The sequence below is a fragment of the Corvus hawaiiensis genome, chromosome 13 (genome assembly GCF_020740725.1).
Source record: "Corvus hawaiiensis isolate bCorHaw1 chromosome 13, bCorHaw1.pri.cur, whole genome shotgun sequence".
Lineage (NCBI taxonomy): Eukaryota > Metazoa > Chordata > Aves > Passeriformes > Corvidae > Corvus > Corvus hawaiiensis.
Genome location: NC_063225.1, coordinates 7,584,326 through 7,610,110, shown reverse-complemented (window position 1 = coordinate 7,610,110; position 25,785 = coordinate 7,584,326). Strand labels below are relative to the sequence as shown.

The window sequence follows — 25,785 nt, the reverse complement described above, 5'->3', positions numbered from 1 at the left end:
ATGAGGGAAGGGGCTGGAAGGTACACTCTGTGTATTTTTCTGGGTAAGTTATTACTGTTATTTTTTATTGCCTTTTGTATTAAAAACAAAAACATCTGTTTGCCTGCAATTCTCCCACGTGGGAAGTTCTGCTTTTCTTGATGAAATCAAGTAGTCACTGAAGACACACAGTATCTTTCTGCATTATTCTGGATTTGGCTGAAACTGGAGAAAAGCATTTCTTTTATCATGTTTTCAAATTAACCCTCCCCTGGTCTGGATAATGCAACTTCTCCTGTTTTCTAGGAATCTTTCCACGTGGGAGTGGATGAAAACTAAACTGGGAGCAACTTTTCACACTGAAACTAATAAACCAGCTATTGGCTTTTTTAATTCCAGGATATTATGTTTTTGTGTAAAATCCACTTGGCTCACTCAGGTGAAGGTATTCTTCACGGCTACTAATGTCAATCATCATTTTATCAAAAGTTACAGGGAAGCTATCCTTTGGCTTCCACTTCATTACTGTATTTATTTCACTTTTGGAAAGAAAATATTATGGACATTCATGAATTTACTCTCCTTTCTAAATGTAATAACCATTGTTATGGGAGTGAAGACAGTGATCAACATCAAACAGCACTTCATACCCCAACAGTAGCCCTTTGTCACATTTGGTGATTACTTCTGTATTTAAACCTTTCTTTCTCCCAAGTTAAAAACCAAAGGCTAAATTTCTGGGGGGGAAAAAAATTTGTCTTTTAAGAGCTGGGGGTGGGAAGGAGGAATAAAAGCTTCTTAAAACCTCAGATCACAGGACAAGGCTTAAAAGAACTACATTCTCTTTTGGATTCAATTGACTTTCCTCTTCTGTGAAACATGAATCATTAGTGTGTTGCAAAGTGTAATGGCAGGAGGGGAATGGCTTTTAGGAACTTGTTGCTTTGCAAGCCTTTCTTAATTCAACTTAAAAACCTCTGTAGTTATTTAGTAAGTGAAATCCTCCTCCTACACACTCTCGTCTTCTTCTCCTACTACTCTGAATGGTTTATTGCTTTAATTGAATAATGAAAATTGAGAGGGTTGAGGTTTCTTTTCAGTAACTTTGAAATAGAAGCGCTGTTTAACTACACAACCACTTTAATGCCATTAAAACGCGTGACGCTTCGCGCAGGGCAGGCTGGGGCTGCCAGCAATGTTACTGTCACTCGACTTGCCTGGGCATCCTGGGCATTATTGACCTTCCCTGTTGTGACGAGGGAGAAATTGTATGCAAAGAGCACCAGTAAAGCCAGGGGCACCATGTACAGCTCCACGGTCCAGACGGTGACCACAAACACCTGGGAGAATACAAACAAGTGTTTAAAGGGAAAGACACGTAAGAAAGGCTGTCAGTCATTATCACCCTGTACATCCATCCTTGAATCTCTGCTAACCTCATTCAGACTATTATTTTGGCACAGAAATCTGCTCTCTCTATTCTGTGTGAGTTCATTAGGCTGCTGCTTGTTGGCTTCTCCTCCCCTGTATCCGGAGAAGGAGAAAGCCATGAACATAAGGTCAGTCCAAAGGATTTATCCACTCCTTCTGGGGAGCCCTCCAGCCTGAAAGCCTTTTGTCCTTAGTGCTAGTGTATAACAGATGCACTTAGAGAGGCAAACCTGCTCCACTTCATCAAACCCTAATTGCCAGGGGGTCTTTCCCAGGCTGCGGAAGAGCATTTTCCTCTTGTGCAACAGGAGCCCTGGAGCTCCCTTGTCACTCCACAGGGGATGATCAGCAAATGCGTCTTTACCATTAATCCACCTATACTCTTGGCACAGCAGCACACAGAAAGGACTGTCACCTTCCAGAAGGCAAGGCCTTAGGTTGCACATGATGCATTATTTTGGAAAGGGATCCTGTCAGCCTAGTCTCCATTCTCATACTCTTGCCATTTTTCAGCACAGCATATTCTGATTTCACTAGCTCTTTATAGAGTCTCTTTTCCTAAAATCCAGTACAAGTCTGTGTGTTTGGACTGGTACCTGACAAAACCCACTAACAGCAAAACCAGAAGCCAAGCTGGAACAGCAAAACACACAAATAACATGATGGGGATTTAAAAAGCGCATAGGATTTTTCAAAAAAACTGTATCAAGGCAAACTGCAATCCTATCCTACAAGTACCAACAACACCTGAACAGACAAACTTGGAGGGGTTGGCAATGCAAAGTTAGTAAACTAAATCCAGAACTACCATAAAATGTATGTTGTGATCCCATTTCCTTTTCTACTCTTACACAGTGCTTCCAGAACAACTGCCTAATGCTGGTAGCAACTTGAAGCTATTTTAAGCAATCTCCTTCAAAGACAAGGCACAAACACATTTTTCTGATTTTTCTTCCCCCAAAGGAAGCTGGTTTGATCAGAAACAACAATCACATTTTTACAATAATACAGGTAACTGGAAATGAGTCAGGTCCAGTAAGAGTATCTCAAACAACAACAAAGGGAAAACCCTATGGGTGATGAGGAAGCTAAATCTCTACCTCCCCTCATCCTTGGCCTGCCAGATACTACATATAAAGACAATGCTGGCAGTTGTAGAATGGGATATTTATGGCAATGTATTTTGTGTTATGGACCTGAAAGTGTAACCACATTGTACCAAAGAAACACTTCCCATTGCATTCAGCAGCGTGAGAATTTACACCCCTACAAAACAGCAGCTGTTTTAACTTTTTAAACAAAAAGACTTGTCTGACATCAGACAAATGGGCACTTAATACCTACCATGGGCCAAACATAAACCAAGAAATAATGCCTGTATCCATAACCTTACCCAAACAGCACTTGCATTTTCCAGAGTGTACCTGATTTCATGTTAGCTGTTGCTATGCAAGGAATTAGACTGTCATCCTGTTCTTGGCATTTGTCGGCCAGTAAAGCAAACTTCGAGATATATTCATTTATAAAATGGGCTGACATCCAGGAAATATATCCCCATGCTATTGATTTGCAGCACAGGAATGTGTGGAAGACAATTTGGTTTTGGTTTTTTTTTTTCCTTTTTGATCCTGTTTTTCAACATACTAAAAAATTAGAAGTGATAATGATTCACACAGCCACATTTCACATGTAAGCAAGGCAACAGAAACACATGAATCCAGGCCAAGAATTGGTACTTGATTTGTCTTACAGGAGTCTTTCATAACTTTAGCTAATAAAACCTCCAAAAATCGTGATATTCCCAGCCAAAACATCTCCCAAAATGAGAAGTTCTAACCCAAAAAAGTTCCTCTGAAGCTATTCCAGCTCCCTGGGATGAATATATGCTTGTCTTTTAAGACAAAGTGAAGATGATACCAGCTTCTGTCTGACTCTAAATGTCACTCCAAAGAACGAGGACCTGTTATTTTACATATCTCCACAGGTATCTTTCTCAGGTACACAAAGATTAAAAAAAAGACATACATACAAATATCCATCCAATCCTTATGTAAATTCCTTTCATGGAAATTGCTATTTCCAGGTATTCATTCAAAACATTTGCTTCAGCCCATGGGAGGGTGTTGCATTTGCATCACCTCCCTGGGGTATGAGCAAACTCAGCCTCCTCCTGATGCAGCAAAAAGACCCTACCAGCAGCCAGCCCAGCAAAGTCCTACAAGGAGTCAATGAAGCTCTTGAAGAACCTCTCTTCATTCACTCAATTGCAGGACTTGACCCAATTTTAGTGCATCTGTCACAATCCTATGTGAACATCACTCTGCTCGGCTGCAAGTGCAACACAACCTTGCAATCTCAGGTCATTTAGGGAAGCTACGAAATCAAGACCTTGGTGATTTTAGATCTTACAGTACATTTTGTGTATTATTAAGTTTCAGACCTCAAATAAAACTTCAGCCTTAATTACAAAATCTCACTGTAGGCTCAATGGGTAGCTGAGGCATGCTGTCTCTTCCTTTCTAATGCTGACTGGTTAATCAGCTGCTGAGTTATAGCTCAGACAGTGAAGCTTTGATAGAGCTCCCACATCTCCTTAACAAGAGTTGCTTTGCCGCTACCGCCACAGTACAGGAAACTTTCATTACTGTGACACGACACAGACACAAGACAAATTGATTTAGCTATTCAGAAATTATTTAGCCTCGGAGGTATGGGAAATGATTGCTGTGAACATACAGTACATAATAAAAGTTCAGAGTGTGTTTATAGAGCGAATAGAAATATTTCTGTGTTCTAACAGCCTTTTGAGCAGTTCTGTGGCATCAGTTTTCAAAGCAGATCCCAAGCGGGCCCATGTCCTAGTTTATCAACTTTCAGGCAGCTCCCTGACACTGACCACAGCACCAGCAGCCCTGTGACACAGATACCCCCTCCCCAAATGACAAGGTCCTCAATCATGCATGTTTTTACTCTCTCCTCAGTGATACTTTATGCCTGGGAGAAAGTCCTGAATTATGCTCCCTAAATTATTTCCTTATCAATATTTTTTTTGCCAAAACTCAAGAATGCTTCAGCTGCTGATGTAAATAATGGCTAATGCAAGGAACAGTATCTTCTTGATTTCTTGTCATCCCCAGTCTGCTTTTTGTCTAATCATAAACTAGAAAGGGAATCCATTAACAGGTTCAGATCACTTTCCCAATACCACAGAAGTCAGGGACACACACCAAGACCCTGTTTCAAATGATGCAGTTTCAACAAACCATTTCTTTTTTTGATGTTTCACGTTGTTAGACCAAGTTCTGTCAGACATGATCCATTACATAATTGATACTTTTTCTGCTGGGCTTCACACTGTGCATGGGAGAAGTTAAAAGCACAGCAGCCAATTTCTAAACTAAGAGTTAAGTGAGTTTTCTGCAGTACTCCTTCTAATGCAATCTGGGAGTATAAAAGCCTATTATAGAAGTGAGCACTCTAATTCACAGCATTCTAAAACAATGATCAAAATAGAAACAGAAATGGGATAGACCTATCTAGAGGGAAAGAAAAAAAAAAGAGCTCTTGAAACTAATATTTAGACTAGAGCTCTACCTAAAAGACAACAGCAATATCACAGCCTTGGAGAAAGGACCACTTGATTTCAGCTGATTAATGTGTTGCAATTTCAAAGGGCCTAATAACTACAAGTTAAAGCTCTGGAGGTTTGGAAGCTGTTTCATCTGAAAATCATTGAAGAGGGGTCCAACTGTTCCTGTCAAGAAGCATGGAGTTTGAACAACCATGAGAGTGGCCCTTTTGACAGCAGTACAAAAGATGAGAGAAGGCAGCCTCAACTGAAAGTAAAAACAAACCCTTAGAAACACGTTTCAAATCTGGTTTTTCTGCCGCTCTGGTTCCAATTTAGCATCTGACTATTAAGACCAGATTTTAGACGGGTGTCTACTAAAATATGCCCATAAAACATTTGTCACCAGCAAACCCACAGTCATGGGATAGAACAGTTTTAAGAGGTTTAGAAACCCAGCATAAGATAGGATTTTCTGCATGATTTTTCTACACAGCAATTACAGTTTTTCTAAGTGTAAAATAAACAGGCTCTTTTTGACCCGGTAAGCCTTTGTGGTGGAGTGAAGGATGCTGTTTTGTGTGACAGAATAGCTCTTGGACAACAACAGTCATGGGAGGAGAGTGATACATTCCATCAGATGGAAGAAATAAAAGTGAAAGGAGATTAAATTCATGCGAGGAACCTATGGTAAAAAATTATTTTCTCGGCCAATGTAGGCTCCAATGCTAATGAAATGCCTCATCAGCAGAGCTGTGAAAAATATTATTTGAAACTCCAAGTTTCAAAACCCACAATTTAACTGAACTCTAAAGTCCTAAAAGCTTCATCAAAAGTTTCCTTGTGATTTAAAAACACACCCTGTGTAACTTGTGAAGGCAGGAGAAAAACCTGGGCTGATACTGCTGTGAACGTCCAAGTTTGGTTTTGAGCTAAACTAAACTAAACCAAACCAAGTCAGTGAATTTGATCTGAGCCAGAAAGACGTGCTCCCCTTTATTTACAGGGGAGAGGAATTCCGTATTGCTAACTTATTTCTAGTCTACACAGTTTCAAGTTGCCACGTATGCACAAATGAACTCTGTAAAAAAGGAGAAATTTTTGAAAATAAATATTCAGGGACAAATTCTCTTGTTTTTTGGGGTTTCTAAGCTCTCAGTCTCTCTGCTCCAAACAAAATACAGGATATTAGCCAATAACATAAGATACTGGCTCCCCAAAAGGGCACTCAAATCCCTTGGAGGCAATAAGCCTGTCAACAACAAATTATTTCTGACAGATACTTATTCCTGCCCTTAGATAGGGAGAGTACAAGAGTAGAGGAGAGAATGAACACACTCACACACAGAGAGCAGTACATTTGTGCATATGTGCATATATAGCTGTGCATATGGAACCATCTCTTCCAGATATGGGCAATATGGATGCAGGAACACAGCAGTTCTGAGCCCCCACTGACAAAAATCAGGGTGCCTGGTAAGGGCCCAGACTGATGGGAATGCACCAACAAGGCTTGTGCTCTTGGGCTGGCTTTGCATGGAATAGTGGGAATATTAACAAAAAGAATCCATTAAAAAGAATGCAAATTAGCTTTATGCACCCCTATCTCAAGGCACGGCAAAAAAAGGTTGAGGAAACCATGTAGCATGTATTTCCCACAAAAGATCCTCCTCCAAAGATGCATTCCAGAGTCGTTCTGACTGATACTCTCCTTCCCACATCCACCTGATGCTCCCTGACCTCCGAGTGCGCTCTTATTGCACTTCACAGCTGCTAAACTGGAGCTCAAGGAGGGTCAGTTCTGAGCAGAGTCACTCCCTCATTGCAATGCAATAACGGAGAACGTGGCAGGAAGAGAAATTATACTTAAATAAACCAGCACTGGCAGAGGAAACCTATTTACTTTGGATTCAATTTGTTTTTTGTGTCCCCGGCAGAAGAACGCCGAGCATCTCAACGGCGGCGTGGAACGTGCGCTGTATTGAACGGCAACGACCAAAATCAAAAATGACCTCAAGGAACAGAGCTCTTTAAATATTTATGCCACATTACAAATTATCTCTGCATTGCTCCACACACCAGAGTACAACTTACTGATTTTTTTAAGGGTGTACCACAAGGCAAAAAGCTCTTTGAAGCAAGTGTAAACACAACCAGAATCTAAAAACAAAGGCACAAAAAATCCACTTAAGCATCCCAAAAGCCAAACCAAAGAATTGAACTGTGCCCCAAAAAACCTCAGTCTGCCTAACCTGTGACTGCACAGAACCGAGAAGTGCAAATAAAGGATATGTTTGCACAATTTGTTACCACGTACATCTACCTAATGTTTTTTCTTCTCAGGTAATGCTTTGGGTAACAAACAACAAGCCATGTTTGCCCAAACCAGTTGTTTGCATGGACTAAATGACACAAAGTCATGTCCTGCTGCCATATCCACATCCCAGCTCTTCTTTTCCCAACTGCACCTTGCTGAGTGAATGGCCCAGGATGAGCTCAAGGGGGAAAAAGGGGCACCAACTTGTTGGGAGGTACCCAACTTGTGCTTGACAATTTTACATCATGTGTGAGGATTCAACAAGGAAAAGGAGTAATAGAATAAAGCCTGTGGAGGATGGGAACTCTGGTCAGCATGGTCACAATTTTACCAAATATTCAAAAGCAAAAGAAAAAACAATGTTCCTCATTCCCAACAAAGAAGAGATGCAAAACAACCAACAAAAATAGTCCCAAAAACACGCTAAAAAACTCATACTGTTTAAGTCAATATGTGTTAGGGCCTTTTTTGTCATTGCCTGATTTAGACTCTTCAGGGGGATCTCATTTTCTCTGCTGCTGGTAGGAAGTAGAGACTCATTTGTGTTTTAAATGAAAGCTGTGATTCATGTGCAATCACAGGACTCTTAAGAAATGGTGCTTTAAGAAGAAGCATGTTCTGCAAAAGTCGCAGAGAAATCAGAAGAGCTGACAATATTGCAATCTGTTCTCCACCATCCTCTTGGGATACTGCCGTCGGAAACTCCATCAGGGAAGGTTGGGATGCTACACTCAAGACTGCAAACACTTACAAAATGTCCCCACTCTGAGCCTGAATTACTGTTGTCATTAACATGTTCAATGGATTTATCCCCTACTCATAACAATGCCTGGAATCAGAAAGTGATAACAACAAAACAAAAACCAAACTAATTAAAAAGCAACGGTTTTCTTTTATTCTGATTATTTTCATTACGTTAATGAGGTTACCCAGCCTAGAAAAGTAGCACCAAGATCCTTAGATACATTTCTGCAATGAAGAGGTCAGGGAAGAGGCACTCTGTCTAAATTTATTTCACTGAACTTATCACCTGTAAAGTCTATGTGTAAGTTAAGATCCCTACATTGTATTCCAGCTATTTGAAAATTACCTGGCACATCGGTCAGTGTGGGTGATAATTTCCAACACGAGGGGGTGCATGCCTGGGGGTGTCACGTCTGTCCTCTACAACATGTGCATCTAACCCCCAAAGCCAATGCCCACGAGTCTAGTGGGTGCCTCTGGCCAGTTTTCTCGTGGCTGCTACTTTATCCCTAATCCCTAAAAGAGGTTAAAACAAAATCAGCTACAACACGAGTTTTGGGTTCTATATTTATGTATGTACAACAGTTTTAGAGTAAAAGATTTCAAATCCTTTTAGGCGGCAGACACTGAAGAAATAGCTGTTTGCCAACATGCTGACTGGTCTAATTTTTCCCTCATGCTTTTATCTAACGTATTTTACATTTCCCGTGCCAAGTAAAATACAGTTAAGACCCTCAAGCAATAAAGCTTAAAATCAGAATAAAAAAAAAAAAAAAAAAAGGGAAAAAATATTACAACAGTTTTCTATGTTTTGGGGTAATCTTCTGGGCATGGGCCAGGGGAATAAATCTGCTTGTTATTTCTAAAGGGGTAACTATGACAGACCAAGGTAACCAGAGAAGATCGCAAAACAAAGAGGAGGAGACATACAAGAAAAAAATTTTTTTTGCTTTATATCATAGATAAATTAAATGGTCATTTTTAACTCTAATGTTTTGGTTTGTTTATCAGTGGGGTCATAGCTTTGGAATTATTCTCATACACAAAGTTATAATCTATTTGCAGGGAAGACAGGCATTATGCAAGTTAAAAGTAAATAATTCTTCCCAAAAGCGTCAGAAAAAAATATTTGTGCTACTTAAAAGAAGGCAGAAATGTAGGCAAATTTTATTTGTTCTGGATAAGGTGAACACCTTAAAAGGGTCATGAAAAAAATTATCATTAGCTGAGCTGATAAATGTCCACTTATTTGGAGATATATTTGTTAACATTTTGAGAAACATTAGCAGCGAGGGACAGATGGTGACGTAATTGTTCAGCAGTGGAAGGAGTGTTGGTGGAAGTGCTCTTAAATTTGGGCTCTCAATTGGGTTCCAATTGTTAACAAATGGGAGTCTTAAATGATATGTTTAAACTACTTTAATGACTCCTCCTTCACATTCATAATGTAAATTAGAGCTGAATGGGTAAAGGAAAAAGGGCTCTCTAACAAAGCAGACATGTGAAATTAGACCTAGTTCAGTGTTCAGTGGGAATCACACATAAGGTTACTTCCCTGGCATCTCCAGCTATGGCACGGGAGAAACAGAAAAATCAAAGGACAGGTTTGTAGAACCTGGCAGTAAACCCAGATAAATTAGAAATAGATGATTGTAACAACAATTGGTGCAAAACTGCCTGGTACCCTCTTTTCCAAAACCTCCAGTCCTAAAAAAACATTTCCAGACTGAAACAGAGCAAAGGAACAAAAAATAATTAAAAAACCCCCACAAACCAACAAACCAGTAAAGCGAGATCACAAACCCAGAAATCTAAAAACACCTCTAAAGCACACGTAAAGGAGTAAGATGATATCCTTTCAGGCAAAGAATTCCAGATTATTCTCTGTCCTTAAGCTGTACCTGGGATTCCCCACCACAGCCCCACGCCAGAGCCCAGAAGGTCTCTTCATCTACCTGGGATAGATTTCCCACAGAGAAGAGGAGAGATGTAGTTCATAACTGAACCCCAGCTCTCTCCACACCTGACACACACCCAGGACACCAGGAACTGTGTGATTACACAACACTTAAACAATTTCAGCAGGTTCATACTCTGCAGTGTGACAAAATTGCTGCATTACAGAACAAATGCATGAAGCTGACTGAGGCTCACTGTAATTATACCCTGGATATGTTACCATTATAAGCTAACAGCAGTGACACACAAAAAAAACCCCTTGCATATTGACAGCATGACTATGTAATAGAGATTTTCCATTAGCAGACCTGTAGCATCTTGCTTTCCAAAACACAGAATAATCTTTAAAAAAAAAAAAAGAAAAATTAAAAAGTTGCAAGACTCTCGCAATTTCAGGCAGCTGTTCAGGTAAAACTAAAGCCAGAAGATTGTTTATTTTAATAAAGCTATTATATGTGCAACTCCAAATTAGGAATGGCAGGAAACTGGGGGATGCCTAAACCATCACCACCTGTTTGCCCTGAAAATCAATTAAAGTCACACTATCACAGCAATCCCTTCCTAGCTAATAAAAGTTATACAGCTTCAACATGCAGCTTTAGGTGCTTTGTGGGAATGTGCCTGAAATCTAAATCCTGAGTCTCACATTACTTCGATACTAAACACAACTCTGAACCACTGTAAAACTTGCTTTTTTGAGGGTTAGAGAAGGTGTTTAGAGAAAAGAGATCCCGAAATGCTGTTTTGATGCAGTGGATTGAACTAATAATCAGTAAATTCTAACGATTCAGCCAAGAACATTATATACAGTTTGAAGTAGGAGAAAACTGAAGTCCTTTATGACACATGCCTGTTCAACATATTCTGTGCTGCAGAACAGATCCAACTTTACAAGTTGAAAGCAAGGGCAGTAGAGACATCCCAAGTGTTTTAGTAATTAAACGAATATGCATAATGAACCATATGCCCAAAGGGCCTGTTCTTCATGTGGGCCAGATTTTTGTTTGAATTTTTAATTTTTATATACAGATGAAACATTTCATGTAATATAGCAACAGTGCAAAGGAACATGCTATGCAGGAAGGGAAGGAGGAACTACCCATGTGAGAACGATCAGAATACACTTGATGAATTCTGCTCCTCAATTTCCAATTCAGAGCCAAGAGGGCTTTAAAAAAAAACAAAAAAGAAAGAAAGAAAAAATCCTTTTCTCCTTTGAACAGCTGTATTAGTCATCTGCTCAGAGTCTAGAAAAGAGGCATTGAATATATGTATATTTATATAGGTCATATTTATACATTTATGTGTGAAATGGATTTGATACACCAACACATTTAGATGCTGCAAGACTAGCAAAAACACAGACATTATCAAATTGAAAAGCTTCTGATCCACCAGGAAAAATAACTACAGGATGGCTCTCTGGTCGGCAGGACCTGTCATGTCGTCTGAGCTGCAGTGAAACAGGACACACTCACATCTGTCTGTGAAACAGGAACGAGCATTTTTAAAAAGATGGGTCAAATTCCACTCTTGTTACAGTAATGTTACCCTTCTGTGAATGTGAGGATACCACAGCCTTGCTGCAGAAATATTCAATCTCCCAAGTTCTCCTGGGGTGGAGCCTTCTCCTTTCTCAGTAACATCTACCTTTTTTCCATCCCTTGCCCTTAAAGTACTTTCCAAGCAAAACCAGCATCGTTTGCAAAGGTAAGCTATTTCAAATATCTAGACTGCCAAGTAATAAACTGGTTCTTTTAAATGGTTCTGATCCATCAGGCAAATTTCTATTTTGCATCATAAAATCAGTCTGGACGTTCTGGTTCAGAAGCAAAAAAACTTTCCTGCTTTGAGCTTCACCAGCTTTCCGAGTAAATTTTTGTAAACAAGTTTCAGGCTTTGTGGACCAAGAGAACTCAAATCCTAATCAGACTTAGTGAGGGAGAGGAAAATTTGGGAGTAAATAGCAGCCTGCTCCACAGCAGCTGAGGTGTGGCACTGCCCTGGGATAAACAAGCTGTGGCTGTGTGTGCCTGACTCGGTCCCACAGAGATATGCTCCCCAGCAATAAGGAATGGAGACATTAATGTGACCACTTCTGAATTAAAAGGGTGACTTTTCACCACTTTCAGGAGTTAAACCTTGCCTGGCACTTCAGGAACTCTGATCACCAAAAGCAAGTGGCATGGCAATGTAGGAGCAACCCTGGCCCCAGGACTAAAAGTATTTAAAAGCTGAAATGAGTTGTAAATAGTAGCATTCACTGCTCTCAGTCCTAATTCAGGGTCTGTGCTTTTGCCACCGCTTGGTTTGCATGATCTAGTGGTCTCCGTGGAAAGACAGATAAACTTCAACAGCTGTCAGAAGACAAAAATTGACAAGGAGCATCACCTTTCCTGACTGTTTAAATCCTTTAAGGAAGTGTTGGAGCAATTAGAGAGGGAGTCTAATCTTTGCAGAGTGCATTAACACTCTCCGACCTCCCAGACAATAGATCAGACCTCGGACACATAATGCTTCCCTAAGGCTTTTTAACCAGAGCATTTGATCTCATCGTCACTCTGTGTGTCTTACTATGGGTATCTGTGTGTGAGACAGGATTCATTGGGCACTGAAGGACCACTGTCTCTGCCAGTATTCATACAACTTTCAGAAAGAAAAGCAGGAATTGCTTTCATTGCAATGCATGCTGCTGCAGAAGTACTACTTCCCAGAAGAAGGGGGAAAAGAAAAAAAAAAAAAGAAACAAAACAAGATTAAAACCATCCAGAGCAGCTCTGCAAAACGTCTTCATTTTTATTAATCTCATATTTCCTTTCTACTGCCACTGTTTATTTCCCAGCTTTGGAATATAAATCTATTTTTTTTTTTAAAAAAAAAGCTTAGATTAGTGTTTTATTCATAGAAACAGTTATCTGATAATAATTTCAAAATACTTCATTTCTTAACCCCTGCAGAGGGACTTAAGGGAAAGGGAATTAGGAAGACAGGTCTAGTTTATTAAGGAAATTGAAATATATCATTGCAAATAGTTTTCCCAAATGTGTACATGGAAGTATCTGGGGAAGGTTTCTTAACTGCTAGAACAAGTCATCATCTCATTCCTGATGGGCATGTTCAGTTAAAAAAAAAAGCTAATATCGCTGCATCAATTATGCATTTCCCATTTAATATTCTAAACATTTTAAGAAAATTTGCTTCATGCAATTTTTTAATGGAATTAGACTTTCTTGCCATCATGTTCTGACAGAGGCCACATCTCCTATGACCAATTCATAATGGGAGGATAAAAGCAGCTGATTGGATTCCCACCCACTGCTAAAAAATGGGTGCTGCAGTCTCCCTGAGCACTGGGGCTTCTCCCCCCCTTGAAATGCATTTGAGGTACAGCACTGGCTAAAAGTATTTAGATGAGCCTATTAATGCTTTTCATTAGCAGCAGGATTTTGTTTTACTTTTCCAGACCTACAAAAAGAGCCTTTTTGTGGAGTACCTGCATTACAAAAATGTTTGGCTGCTGTTTAAATGGGTATCTCAAATTTGCCAAGCCAAGTGCATCACAAATGACAAAAGGTCACATATACCCAGTATATTTAAAAACAAGAAAGCCTTCAAAGTCAAAGTGTAATGCAGTTATTTCTAATCTGAACAAACAATAGAACGCATCTAATGAAAGCTGACAATTGGCTTTGATACCGAGATGTGCTGCTCTTCTCTTCCATTAAAAGATGAAAGCTGAAGGAAAGTACAGAAGACAGCGACTTCTCCCCCAAAAAAAGGAGAAAGTTCTGAACCTGAGCAAGCAAAGTAGTTAAAGGCTGTTTTAGTGAAGACTTTTGCTCACCTTTGGCACTCATCTCTCAGTAAACACGCTGACTTTACATGGGTAATGTTAAAGGTAAAATAAATCAGCATATTAAACTGGTACAAAACACTACATGTTTTACATATTTATTAACACTTCTCAAAATCACAGAACTACCTTTAAAAAAAAAAAAAAAACCATACACAGAAAAACACCAAAAGAAACCAGCTAAGCTTGATTACAGTGTGGATGCCACAATTAAGAATAACAGATTTAATTTTCATGAAGCTGTGGGGGAAGAGATCAAAACTCTATTGATGTTATTGGTAGCAGTGCAAACCTTTACTGCGGAAGCAGTCAAATTTATTCATAATTAATAGTAAAGATTTTTTTTTAATCAGATTTCTGGGATTTTGCAGTCATCCCACTGCTCCAGGTCTATTTCCAACTGAATATTAAAAAAAAAAAAAAAAAAAAAAAAAAAGAATGGATGGGACATATCCTGATTTAAGGTATTTTTACTATTAGTGCTATCCTCAAACAACCCAAGAACTTTCTGGTTACCTAAGAATTACCTCTAACTTAAAGCACATCCTAGTTGCTAATAAAGAAAAGTAAAGCTAAATGAGAACAGGCTTTTTAAAAAGTGTATTTGCTCTGCAGCTTCCCTACTAATATCTTTTTATTTCAGAACTTGTAAAGGATCCAACTCTTTCTTATTTAAAGTAAAAAAGAAAAAAATAGCCCAACAAGCAGAACGCCTTAAGAGAAATCCCTCAAGGTGTATCTGTCTCCATCATAAAACCAAAATGTTGCATTACCTTCAAACAGGAAATTTCTTCCAGTTGTCACGATTTCTGCAACTAGTGTTACATTAGCACTGAGAGAAAGGGTGAATTAAATTAAAAATAAAACAGTTCAAGCAAGAGAAAGAAAACCTGCCAGAAAAAAATCTGACAAAAGCCTGAATGCCAGGGCTGGCTCATTCCTGAGGGTCCATCGCCATCTACAGGCTTTTCCTACTCTCAGAAAACCTGGTAATTCTATTCACACAGGATTTTTGCCCGAAACAAGTATGTATATTTTTAACTGATGTTAAATAACACAGGTTTGCTGAAGCTAATGGAGTTACAGTGATTTAAACCACCTACAGACGTGTCTCTACTTATTCCCTCGTTTTGGAAGACTAAAAACTTCCTCTATGCTTCAGGGGAATGCAGTGTTGTTCTAAGCTTACATCTGTGTTAAAAAAAAAAAAAAATTACCTTTTTAAAATTAAAAGGGAAAAAAGAAAAAACTGATAGGGGTGTTCCACCAATGACATGGGAGATAACAGTCGATGTCTACAATTCTCCTGTAAAACTGAGTGCTTTAAAGTACTTTCTAAGAGGTGTCAGGTCAAAGTAATGTGAATAATGAGCAAAACCCAAGCAGATGCTGACTGAAAGAAAATCAATACACCTGTGGCTCTGGGTGGGGGGGGGAAAAGAGTACACTAAGTATAAGAATCTTTCATTTTAATGGCATTTTCACTTCCTAATATATACCTTTTTCATCCTACATGCCATGGGTTTCCTGCCTTTTTTGTTTGTTTGTTTGGGCTGAGCCGTATGTTTTTTCCATACAGCTTGCAGAGTCTAAATCCACACCAACTTTGGGAATTTTACAAATAAGCTTCTCAAATTCTGGTATTTCCAATAGTGGTGGGTAAGTAGCTTCTGTCTCACACTCCTGTTTAATGAGTCTCACGCAGATGCAACATTCATTCAACTTAGAATACTAATTTCGTCTTTGTTTATGCAATTTCTAGTCTATGAATAAAGTGAACTTTCAGAAAAAGCAACAGGCAAATTGGGAAAATGAAAATGACTGGATCCTAACATGGAAAATCATCTCTTTAGGATCAGATAAGATAGCAAATGTTACAAATAAATTTCTCTTGGTTTTCAACCTACCATTCAATTCAGAAGAATTACAAGTCAGAATTTTGAGGTAAGAATCCAAAATTCAGAAGATGCCCAAGAGTTTTAACCTGAAGTTCCTCTAAAGAATTCAAGACTGCAAAAAGAAGTACAGCACAAGAGAAAAGCCAGCTTTCAGGTAGTGGGCACATCAGCCTTGTCCAATTTTTTTTTTTAGGGCAAATTCCTAAAATCAGAATGGGGGTTTTTAAGGTAACCATAAAAATCATGAGCTAAATTCACCTTTGACATAATCCAAGTTTTGCCTTTGTTGAGAGCAAAGGAACCAGTGCTGCCTTCCTGGAGAGAGAATTTCACCTTTTCTAAAACAGCGAAATAGTAGTCAAAGGTAAAAATAAATAAATAATTAAATGCTAATGTGTGATTACTCTCACAGTTGGGAGAACACAGAATATCTGCTAGCGAGGCATCAGACACAGGAGTTCAGTGATGTTAAATATACAAATAAACCCAGCAACAGGCAGGAGTATTATTTTACTGTGCTGAACAAAGCAAAATAAATACAATGCACGCAAAAATAAACAGAAAAAGTACAAAATAGCACAAGATCAACAATAATCTTTTGCAAAACTTCAGGACTTCAAAAGATACAAGACGTTATATACTAAGGAAAAATAAAAAAAAAAAAAAAATTAAAAAAGGGCTTCATAAATCAAACGGCAAAAGTACAACACAATATAGCAAACACCAGCCAGACCACAAAGAGGGTTTGCTCTTCATAAACATCAGATCAGGCAGCTAAAATTATTACCAAAGCGCTCTTGTAACTGTCACCTGTGGTGGGTATAATTACAGGCTACTGCTGCAAGCACGCCCACGTCATATGGCAATAAAAGGACCTACTGCTTGCCAAGACCAGGCAGACAATGGAGAACACACACCACCTGACGAGAGCCCAAAAAGATCAGCCAGGGAGACTAATAAAAATGACAGCTTCGAAACAAATGACAAAGCTTCAACCACCAAAAAAAAAATTAAATAAATAAAATAAATAAAAGGTGATACCAAATTAGCTGGAAATGCAAGCGCTGAGCAGAGCTCTCCAACAGGTTGCAACTTGAGCACAAAGGCAGGCAGAAGGATTTGTGGATGCAGTTAGTTCAGGTTTTAGCTCGAAAGAGCCCTTTCTCATTTGCCTTTCTTTTAATAGATAAAATGCTTCCACATTTGATCTTGGCTTTGTGGGCTGTCATTAAATAGCCAAAGAGATGAAAAGTATATTTCCAGTCTGGTCAGGAGACTGACAGATACACGTATTTATTTAGCTATCTTAGCACCAACACCTTCTAGGGATAAATCCACACACTACAACAAAGCTGAATTTCTTTCTCCTTGCCTTAACTCTCGACTGGATGCCTGCACACACATTCCTGCTGACCAGCTGCACAGAGGCTTATCCTACATCAGGACTGTTCTTTCACCCAAATACTTGGACCACAGAGTTTAACACACCCAGCCAAGGTATTAAAAGGCTTTATCACCAATTAAACCCAACAAAATGCAATTAAAGAGTGAGAGGCAATGATTTAGGTCTCTCTCATTACCATGGCTGAGGGAATTGTTCTGATGTGATGCATTCAAGTTTTGAGTACATGACACAGAAAGCCTCAAAAATATCAGCACCGCATAATTTAAGAGGAAGATCCCCAACCCCAAAATCAAGGGAATTGCTATATAGGGTAAATGCCTTGTTAAGCACACCCAGAGGAAATGATTCCTCAGATGCAAAACATAGTTTTGCTTTTATTTTTATTTTGGAACATTTCACTGGTAAAAAGCAAATCCCCAAAACTCCTGAGCTGGAAACATAAGGCCGTCCATCTTTTTCAAAGTTAAAAGGGATATCTGTACTGGTCTCTGCTCAGTTCCATCTCACCCTGACTCCAAAGCTTCCAACTTTGCTTTTTAAATCTTGTTTATCGTGTTGTCAAGGCTCTAAGTGGTTATTTCCCTATTAACTTTGTCCTTGTTTGTTCTTGCATTTTTGAAAGAGCTGGAAATAACATGTGTTTACTTTGCTGTGTGTCTCTCAGCATCGTCAATATCACTGTTGCTATTCCAGGAATTTTAACTGCTGCAGCAAAGCAAAGTCTGGGATCTCAAGCTTAAATTGTATTCCCCCCAGCCACAGAAGAATAATAGTGGAAATGTAAAAATTGCTGGGAAAAGGGTGAAACCATCTCCTTTAATTGTCTGGAGAAGCCTGTTTCTCATCTGAGCAGCCACTTGTGTCAGGTAACGTGCTCCTGACAGCTTTGCACGAGAGCTGGTGCGTTTGCACAGGCTCTGCCATGAGCAGCCAGGAGAAAGCAGGATGTAAACGTTTCCTCCATCATTAGGAAAATACTTTTACTGGGGTGTAACAGCTCAAAATAAAAACACACCTCTCCACTCCAGCCTTTTCACTGGAGTTCAAGATAATTTTCAAGATGTGCCTTTGCCAGGGATTTGCAGGGGAAAAGAGGGGAGGAAATGTTGGGGGCTCTGAAGAATTACTTACTAGGTCAAATTCCTGAAACCTGCCTCTTGCTGCTCCTCCAGCACCAGCTCTAGCCTTAACACGAACGAATTTCTGTACCAGAGTGTTATTTTACAGCTCCCCTATTTAAATAGAAACTGCCTTCGTTCCTTTGCCGACTGCTTCTTTAAAACTGTAGCAAAACACAAGCTGCAAATGGGCTGAGAACAGCCCTTAGCAAAAGCTCTGCAGTAAAGCGGATGTAAAGACCATCTCTTTTGCATTAATACTTTTTTTCTTCTTCTTTTTTTTTTTCTTCTTCCAAGTCCCTATTCAAGTGTTTGAAGAATACTCATTCTTCTCTCTTTAGGATTACATCTATTCATTTTATTTAGCTTTTTAATGTGGAGACATTTTAATCTACCATTACTTTAATGCTGTTCCCGAATAGTTTGGGAACAATGATTTATATTTCGTCTTCAGCTGTGAGGATGAAGAAAAAAAAAGGCAGAAAAAAGACTATACCCTTCTCATCAGTTACACATGTAGTCATGGCAGGGTGGTTTGTGCTTTGTATCAGGGAACTGCTTGTTCAAAATTAGCAGACAATCCATGGGGAAAATAAGGAATATTTTAGGAAAGCTCATGTGAGAGCTCATCTTCCTTCCCCACCCTACAGAAGAGTGAATTATTACCATCTACTGGTAAATACTCAGTTAAATTAAACCTGCATCCCCTGCTTGGTTGGCCAAAGGTCCAAGAGAGGTTTGGTGACTCGGTCTCTATCTTATTTCATAGCTGCTACTGGTCTCCCTTCTCCATAGAATTCTCATGTTCCCTGTGAAACTTTCATCCCAAGAATTTCCTCTTATTGATCTATAACTCCTCTCCTATCAAAGGAAAAATAAAGTAAAATAAATCACTGTGTTGCAAAACAATGCAGGAGTTAAATTGGATGTTTTACCCTTATATTGTTGTCATGTCCAGGGTTGAATTATGCTCAGTACAAACAGGGCTGGAACATTCTGTGCTTTGCTCGGGAAAGCCAAACCATAACATGCAGGAGACACTTGTCCACATACAGAATGAGAGATTTACCCAAGTAAACTCCAGAAGGCTCAGATTTCGAGTTAACAAATATCTTTCCTGAGGGGATAAAGAACATTTCCCTCTTGCTGATAGGCAATTAGCAATTTTAGAGGACACTGTCAACAAGCAAATGGCCTTTTGCCCGTAGTTCATCACTATAAATATAGCCCAGCTCAACAGGGATCAAAAATTGTTCGCGTCTAATACGATGATTGGTATCTTCTCTCTGAGATGAGTTTAGCTGGGCTCAGATCCAGCTCCTGTATCACGAGCTGAAGTGGCAGAGTGTTCAATCACACACTCAGCAGAGATGCCCAGAAGTTCACAGGCTGCAAGGTCTGTCCTCTCTCTCTCTGCTGCTGCCCCAGGTTCGACCTGAAGCAAACTGGCAGAGCAGTGCACATACCTGCAGCCTCACCCAGCCAGCCCGGGGGCTCCTCAGACTTCCAAGTTCCCACAGCTCAAGGGGCCAGTGCCAATAAACCGGGCATCCTCGAGCTCTCTCTGGATTTAAAGAGCTTTGGAGATCTCAATGGAGGAGAGTGACAAAATCCCACCTATGCAGCAAGGAGCACAAAAGCTTAAGTTTGGGTTTGCTGCTGCGTCCACCACCCACAGAGCTTCCTTACTCTTGCATCAGCTGGCTTTTTGGGAAGCCCAAAGTGCTCCAAAACAATCCCATGCCTGTCATTTTTCCAGCTACCCACGATTAAATAGCTGCAGTGAGTTTGACCAGAAGCTCCACATTTCCAACACATTATGCTGCATCACCACATATTCCTCCCCTTCCTCCCAACACTAAGCCATCATAAAATAATTAGTAGACACAGTGCAACGCCACTGCAAAATAAATAAATACTGCCTGTGCCTGCTGAATTCCTTGTCTGGCTGGCCCTGGCTGCCAGTGAGGGCTGAGCTGGAAAAATCACTCCCACCTGCACCCACCCTGGCAGCAGCCTGGATCAGCAAGAAGCCTAAACCTGACAGAGTGGGAAATGCTGCCAGTAAAAATGAAGTATTCTGGCATGGGTGAGCGTGCAGGGACCCTGAAGGAATTCAGCAGCAGCACTGCCAGTCACACCAGAGGTGCTCCGGTGGCTGGTTTCCCATTGTTTGCCTGATCCTGTCAATGTCTCTTGCAACTATCACACAAACTTTAAAAAAGTATATATATGATAGTAAAAAATCCAGTCAATATATCCTTTTAATTCGTACCAATTATTTTTTTATGCAATTACTGTAATTTCATTAAATGGCATAATTACCATTAATGCAGAGAAAACTGTCAATAGAAGGTGTAATTATGCTGTATAAAATCACAAGCACAATGTGCAATGATGCATAATTCCTCATGAAAATCACTGTGACTAAAATTAACTTTTAAAATATTTTAAAAATACATATAATACAGTAAGAATGATTTGGTTATTATAGACTTCACTTCCACAACAAGCAAAGGGGGAGCAGAGCAGGCAGGGAGTGTTTGCATACAGACAGAAGGTTCACAAATTTGGTTTAAGTGTGCAACAGGAAGGTAAGAAAATAAGTTTTTGTAAGTATGAGTGGGAAAAATGAACACGTTATAATCAGACACATAAGCTGAGTTGTGAGCAGACATTCTCCCAGGCACATTACACCACACAGCTCCAGCTTTTTGGACACCAGTAACACTGTGTAGAAGTGATGTCTCAATGGAGAAAAGTGTGACGAGGAAGGAGTAAAGAGGACCAGGCTAAAACTACAACATTGAGACTGGAAACTGGTAGAAAATTGTCCAAGGTAGGATGTGAAGTGTGTCAGGCACATGAGAAGGACCACACAGGGATGTACTGGACTATGTGTCTAGGCATCTTCAAAATAAAGACCTTTTTGAGAGGTATGTTTCAATCAAAACACAACGTATCACGTTGCATACAGAGATAACCAAGATTAAACAGAAAGGAATGTTTGTCTTTTTGGTCTTAAATCTACAAATCCCCCCAAACCCTGAACTGATGGAGAAGAATACACAAAGTGCTTAAAGGTATCTCTTGGTATATGAACACTCTCAACCCTACAGGCAACATTTTTCACATGAGGGAATAATCCTGATATTCCCAGGCACACACAACGATGTGTCCATTTTTCACACCAGACCAGTGATGAGAGGTACACTATGAAGAACCCAGAAATCCTGTGTGTGATCCTTGCCTCTGACCCAGGGTGCTTTCTCTAGCTGTGTAGCACCATTTCCACCAAACCATTTATGCACCAGGCCAACATCACCAACAGTGAAATTCTGCTTTTCATCTCACCTCCCTTTCCACCCTATTTCCTAAACCTCTAAGCTTGAAAAAATTCTGATTTTACATGTGCTTCAGCACAGCCTAGTGTCCTCTGTGCCTATACAATTAACTCAGATGAAAAATCATCAGATTAAAAGCACAGAACACTGATGAAAAATGTGATTACATTTTTATAGCACAAAAAAATTCATCTACTCACATGTTCTTGGACTGTCTCCTCTCACCATTACATCCTAATAAAGAAATTTAGCTTGGGGTGATGAATCTTATAAATGAGGAAACAGCATGAGAGCATTTTTCTCATTCACTTGTGTCCTGCCTGTGCTGTCCTCTGTTTCCTCCCTCTTTACCTGTCCCTCTTTTTCTCTTACACCCCCAAAAGCAGCTATGTCCTTGTCACACACACAAGCTGTCACACTAATGGGGAGGGAAGACTAAAACAGGAAGGTGAAAGATTCCACGTCCTTGGCTACTGCTGTCCTCTGACAACCTCACAAATATTTTATCTGCCTGGCAGTGGGTTTTGTCTGACTGCTTAAGAAAACAAGGCTCCCATGATTATACTGTCTGCTTGTCTTCCTCCTCCTCCTCCCTCACTTCATTCCCCCTTGGAGGAAGGGGCATGGGTTACCTGTAGAGAGAAACCAAGGGAAATACCAGATCAAAATGGTTATTGCCAGGGGCCCAAGGGACATCATCTGTAAGGAAAAATAATTTTTAAAAAACGCCTTTTCTGGTTTGAGGGCCTGGCTGGTATCGAAGCTACCAGGGAGGGTTTCATGAACCCAGCTGGAAAATGGGTGGAGAAGCTTTGTGCATCCTCCTCACCTCATCTTTTAACCAGCACATAAGGAGTGGATTTTCCACACAGACTGGGCAGGGAGGGATGCTGCACCTACCGTGCTGTGTGCGTATTTTCAATACTATGAACACTCATGCTGGAAATAGTGAGACAGAGATATATAATTAGCATTTCATTTTTAGTGCCAGAGCTGAATTATTTCCATGTGAGAAAAATCAGATAGACTTAAATTTTGGGTTGTAGAAGAAGCCTGTGGTAATTATTCTTAGAATGGAGTATTTTTATTCCTTTCCCATTACCCACTTTCTTTCAGGAAACCAGGAGTATTATGGTATCCAGTAAAGATGTTATCAACCTGTAACTTGTAACCTGCTCATACTCCTTTTCACTGGGAATAAATTCCTTTGTCTTTAGACCCATTTTCCCACCTTCTTATTTTTCTGCCTCTCCACCCCTTCCAAACTTTTCCTAGGTTTGGAAAACTGAACTTGACAGCTGTAACTTCACAAGCATTTTGGTGCAAAAAGAGCAATCCTTTTAAATATGTGCGTAGATTCCTGCTGTACAGTGATGGCAGGACATGGACACTGGGATTTTATCCTCCCTTTCCAGCCCCAGCATGAATGGCCACCTGATTCCCTTGGACACAGTCACAGAACTCTTTTGCACAGCCACACGTACTTCAGTGAGGTACCAGCTACTCTGCTCTCCTGCCACTAACTATATATAATATATATATGTTCTAAATGAACTTCAAGCAACAGGAAAACAAATAATTAGAGAGAAAAGACCCTCTTCATCCTGCCCTCTCATCTGTGTGAGCAGTCCCTCTGACCTACAGGGTGAAGACAGCTCCTCTGTCTTTGCTCTGAAGCTTCTTTCAGTCAGGAATGGTCTACTTTACTCATCTGTGGCAAATACACTGAAGTGTTTTCCTTAAAAAAGCCTTTAAGCATCTTACAATTCACAGACAGTAAACACAGGAGAAAATCTTGGCGATGTGGATGTTGTATTGCTTTATAAACACTCAACTCAAAAACTTTCTTTCTGCAGGCTGGACCACCACAAAATGATTTTTGCAACCTTTAATGGCATGACAAACATTTCAAGCATGAAGAAAATGTCACACCGCAGAATAAAGAGCAGGCAAAATCTTTTTTGTGCTTGAGTGGATTATGAGAAAACTGCAAATGGGGTGTTTACTACCAAGAGGAAAAAGAAGAGAGATGAAAAGTGGGATAGGCAGGTGGAGAACTTGGCTTTTTGTTTGCAGAGTGCAGTAGAACTCACTGTCCAGCCTTATTTTTTTTTATTCTTTTAAACAATATATTATTACAGTCAGGAGAATAAATTTGCAACAGGCAATGCCAGCACAGGCAGAGGAGGAACTGATAAGCTGCAGTGAAGTGATGCCTCAGTGCAATGGAAGATGGAAGGGACAAGACCCATCAGCTCACTGCATCAGCCAGACCAAAAGCATCTCCCTGCATCACCCTCTTGGCCACCACCTCCTTCCTTTCCTGCCACCCAGCTGCCATGTTTCGAATTAAAAATAATTAAAAATTCCAAAAGCGCCACACAGTGACATCACCCACCACGGACATGGGCATCCTCAGTGCTCGGTGCAGGTGGTGAATACCTCTGCTCCAAGCGAGGAAAGGCTGCTCCTGAAGGTCTCATTTCCATCCCCATCAGGCCCAGTGTGGCCCAAGCTGTCCTGCAGCCACAAAGCCACAAAACAACACCAGCAAACGAGAAGGGGCTTCGTGCTGGTGGGGAGGAAAGCACGGGAGCACTCCAGGATCTCAGATCACTTAGCCACATGCAATAAAAGAAGAAATCCACTTACCACAAATGCTATCAGGCTCTTTACTGTGGACTCCCAGAGAAAGCAGCTCCAAAGGAATTGTATTGTATTCCATATTGCCATGGTGATTTTTTTCACGCGATCAACATTTCTTGATAAGATCTGATAAATATTGAGTGGGAGGAGGGGAGGAGAAGAAGAGTTTAATCAAACACACTAATATCCTACTATTGCTTCCGAAACAGGGATAATTTAAGCTACAAATGCATGCCAGGGCACATATTACAAATAAAGCCTCTATTTCAGATACATTCGCCAGCTCCTGTCTGCCTTCTGATTACACCCAAACCTTCCAGATTTTCTTCAGGTCTTACAAAAAAAAGAAAAAAGGCACAAACTGATGCCAAAACTAAATAAAACAGTAGATGTATTCTTAAAATACATCAATGTCTCAGGCAAAGGGACAGAGAGAATGGAGTCTGATCCCCTTTTCTACATGTTTTGGACTAGTCCATAGAAACAAATAGGGATTTTTAGACTTATTATAGGGCCTCTCAATTTTAAAAAGAATAATGACCATTGTCCTAAAATCCTATTGACTTTTTACATAAGGAATTTAGCCCTGGTTTCTTCCTTCCCGAAGAAAGGAATAAGGCTCTCATTGAGCTTTAAGTGCTGCAAACTGTGCAAAACCCACAGCTATCATTTTCCCCACTCAGAAGCATAAAGCAGAACTACTGATGCAAGCCGGATCAGAAAGCAATTTCGTGTTAACACAAACAAACCTTTTAATACACACAGAAATATACAGAATTTACATGTGTTCAGCATTTTATGCATAAATAGGTTTTGTTCTAGCAACTGTGCTACAGCAATTCAAATCTTTCCAAAACAGATACAAAAGCTTAGCCCAGACACAATTTTCACCTTTTTGGAAAATTTGCGGTTCTCCTCAGTAAAGCGCTTTTCTCGGGGCTTGAATGTTCTAATACTTGCTTTTATCTAGAAAAAAAAATTAAGAAAAATAACACCATGTAGTTTACAATTAGTTATTTCAGTTTCATATCACCAGTGCTGCTCAGGAAGATCAGGTCTTTCAGCATCTCTCGCTCTTTTCAGACTCTGTGTGACTTAGGAATTGCTTTTTATACACATTTTCTACAGTGAGGATGGCTAGAGAGGGTGGATGCCCCATCCCTGGAAACATTCAGGTGGACAGGACTCAGACCAACCTGGCATAGGGGAAGGTGTCCCTGCCCATGGCAGGGCATATGGAATGAGATGAGTTTTAGGGTCCCTAAGAACCCAAACCACTCTATGATTCCATGCTCACAAAAATGCAGACAAGTTAAATTGGGCAAGGCTGGACTCACTTTAGCAGGAGCAGAGCTGTGGCACAGCCCATGATGGCCTTAATAAATAGGAGTTAAACTCAGTAAAAGGCTGTAGGGCATAAACGATTGAGACTGACTCAGCCACCTAAAAACTAAGCGCACTGTGTCCATGCCTCATTCATTTTCCTGTCAACACCCTGGGAAGAGAACATCCTGGGTCAGCTT

At 40.0% G+C, this 25,785-nt stretch overlaps 1 protein-coding gene across 7 annotated transcripts in view; it reads right to left on the bottom strand.

Annotated features, from left to right (window-relative positions):
• MCTP2 (multiple C2 and transmembrane domain containing 2) overlaps positions 1 to 25,785 on the bottom strand; it is a 122,642-nt gene that overhangs the window by 21,837 nt on the left and 75,020 nt on the right. For all 7 annotated transcript variants that reach the window (XM_048317941.1, XM_048317944.1, XM_048317940.1 and 4 more), the window contains 3 exons: positions 25,154 to 25,228; positions 24,269 to 24,388; positions 1,197 to 1,319 (listed from right to left, as the gene is read on the bottom strand). In XM_048317941.1, coding sequence (XP_048173898.1) covers positions 1,197 to 1,319; positions 24,269 to 24,388; positions 25,154 to 25,228 — 318 coding nt within the window. The remainder of the gene's footprint in view (positions 1 to 1,196; positions 1,320 to 24,268; positions 24,389 to 25,153; positions 25,229 to 25,785) is intronic.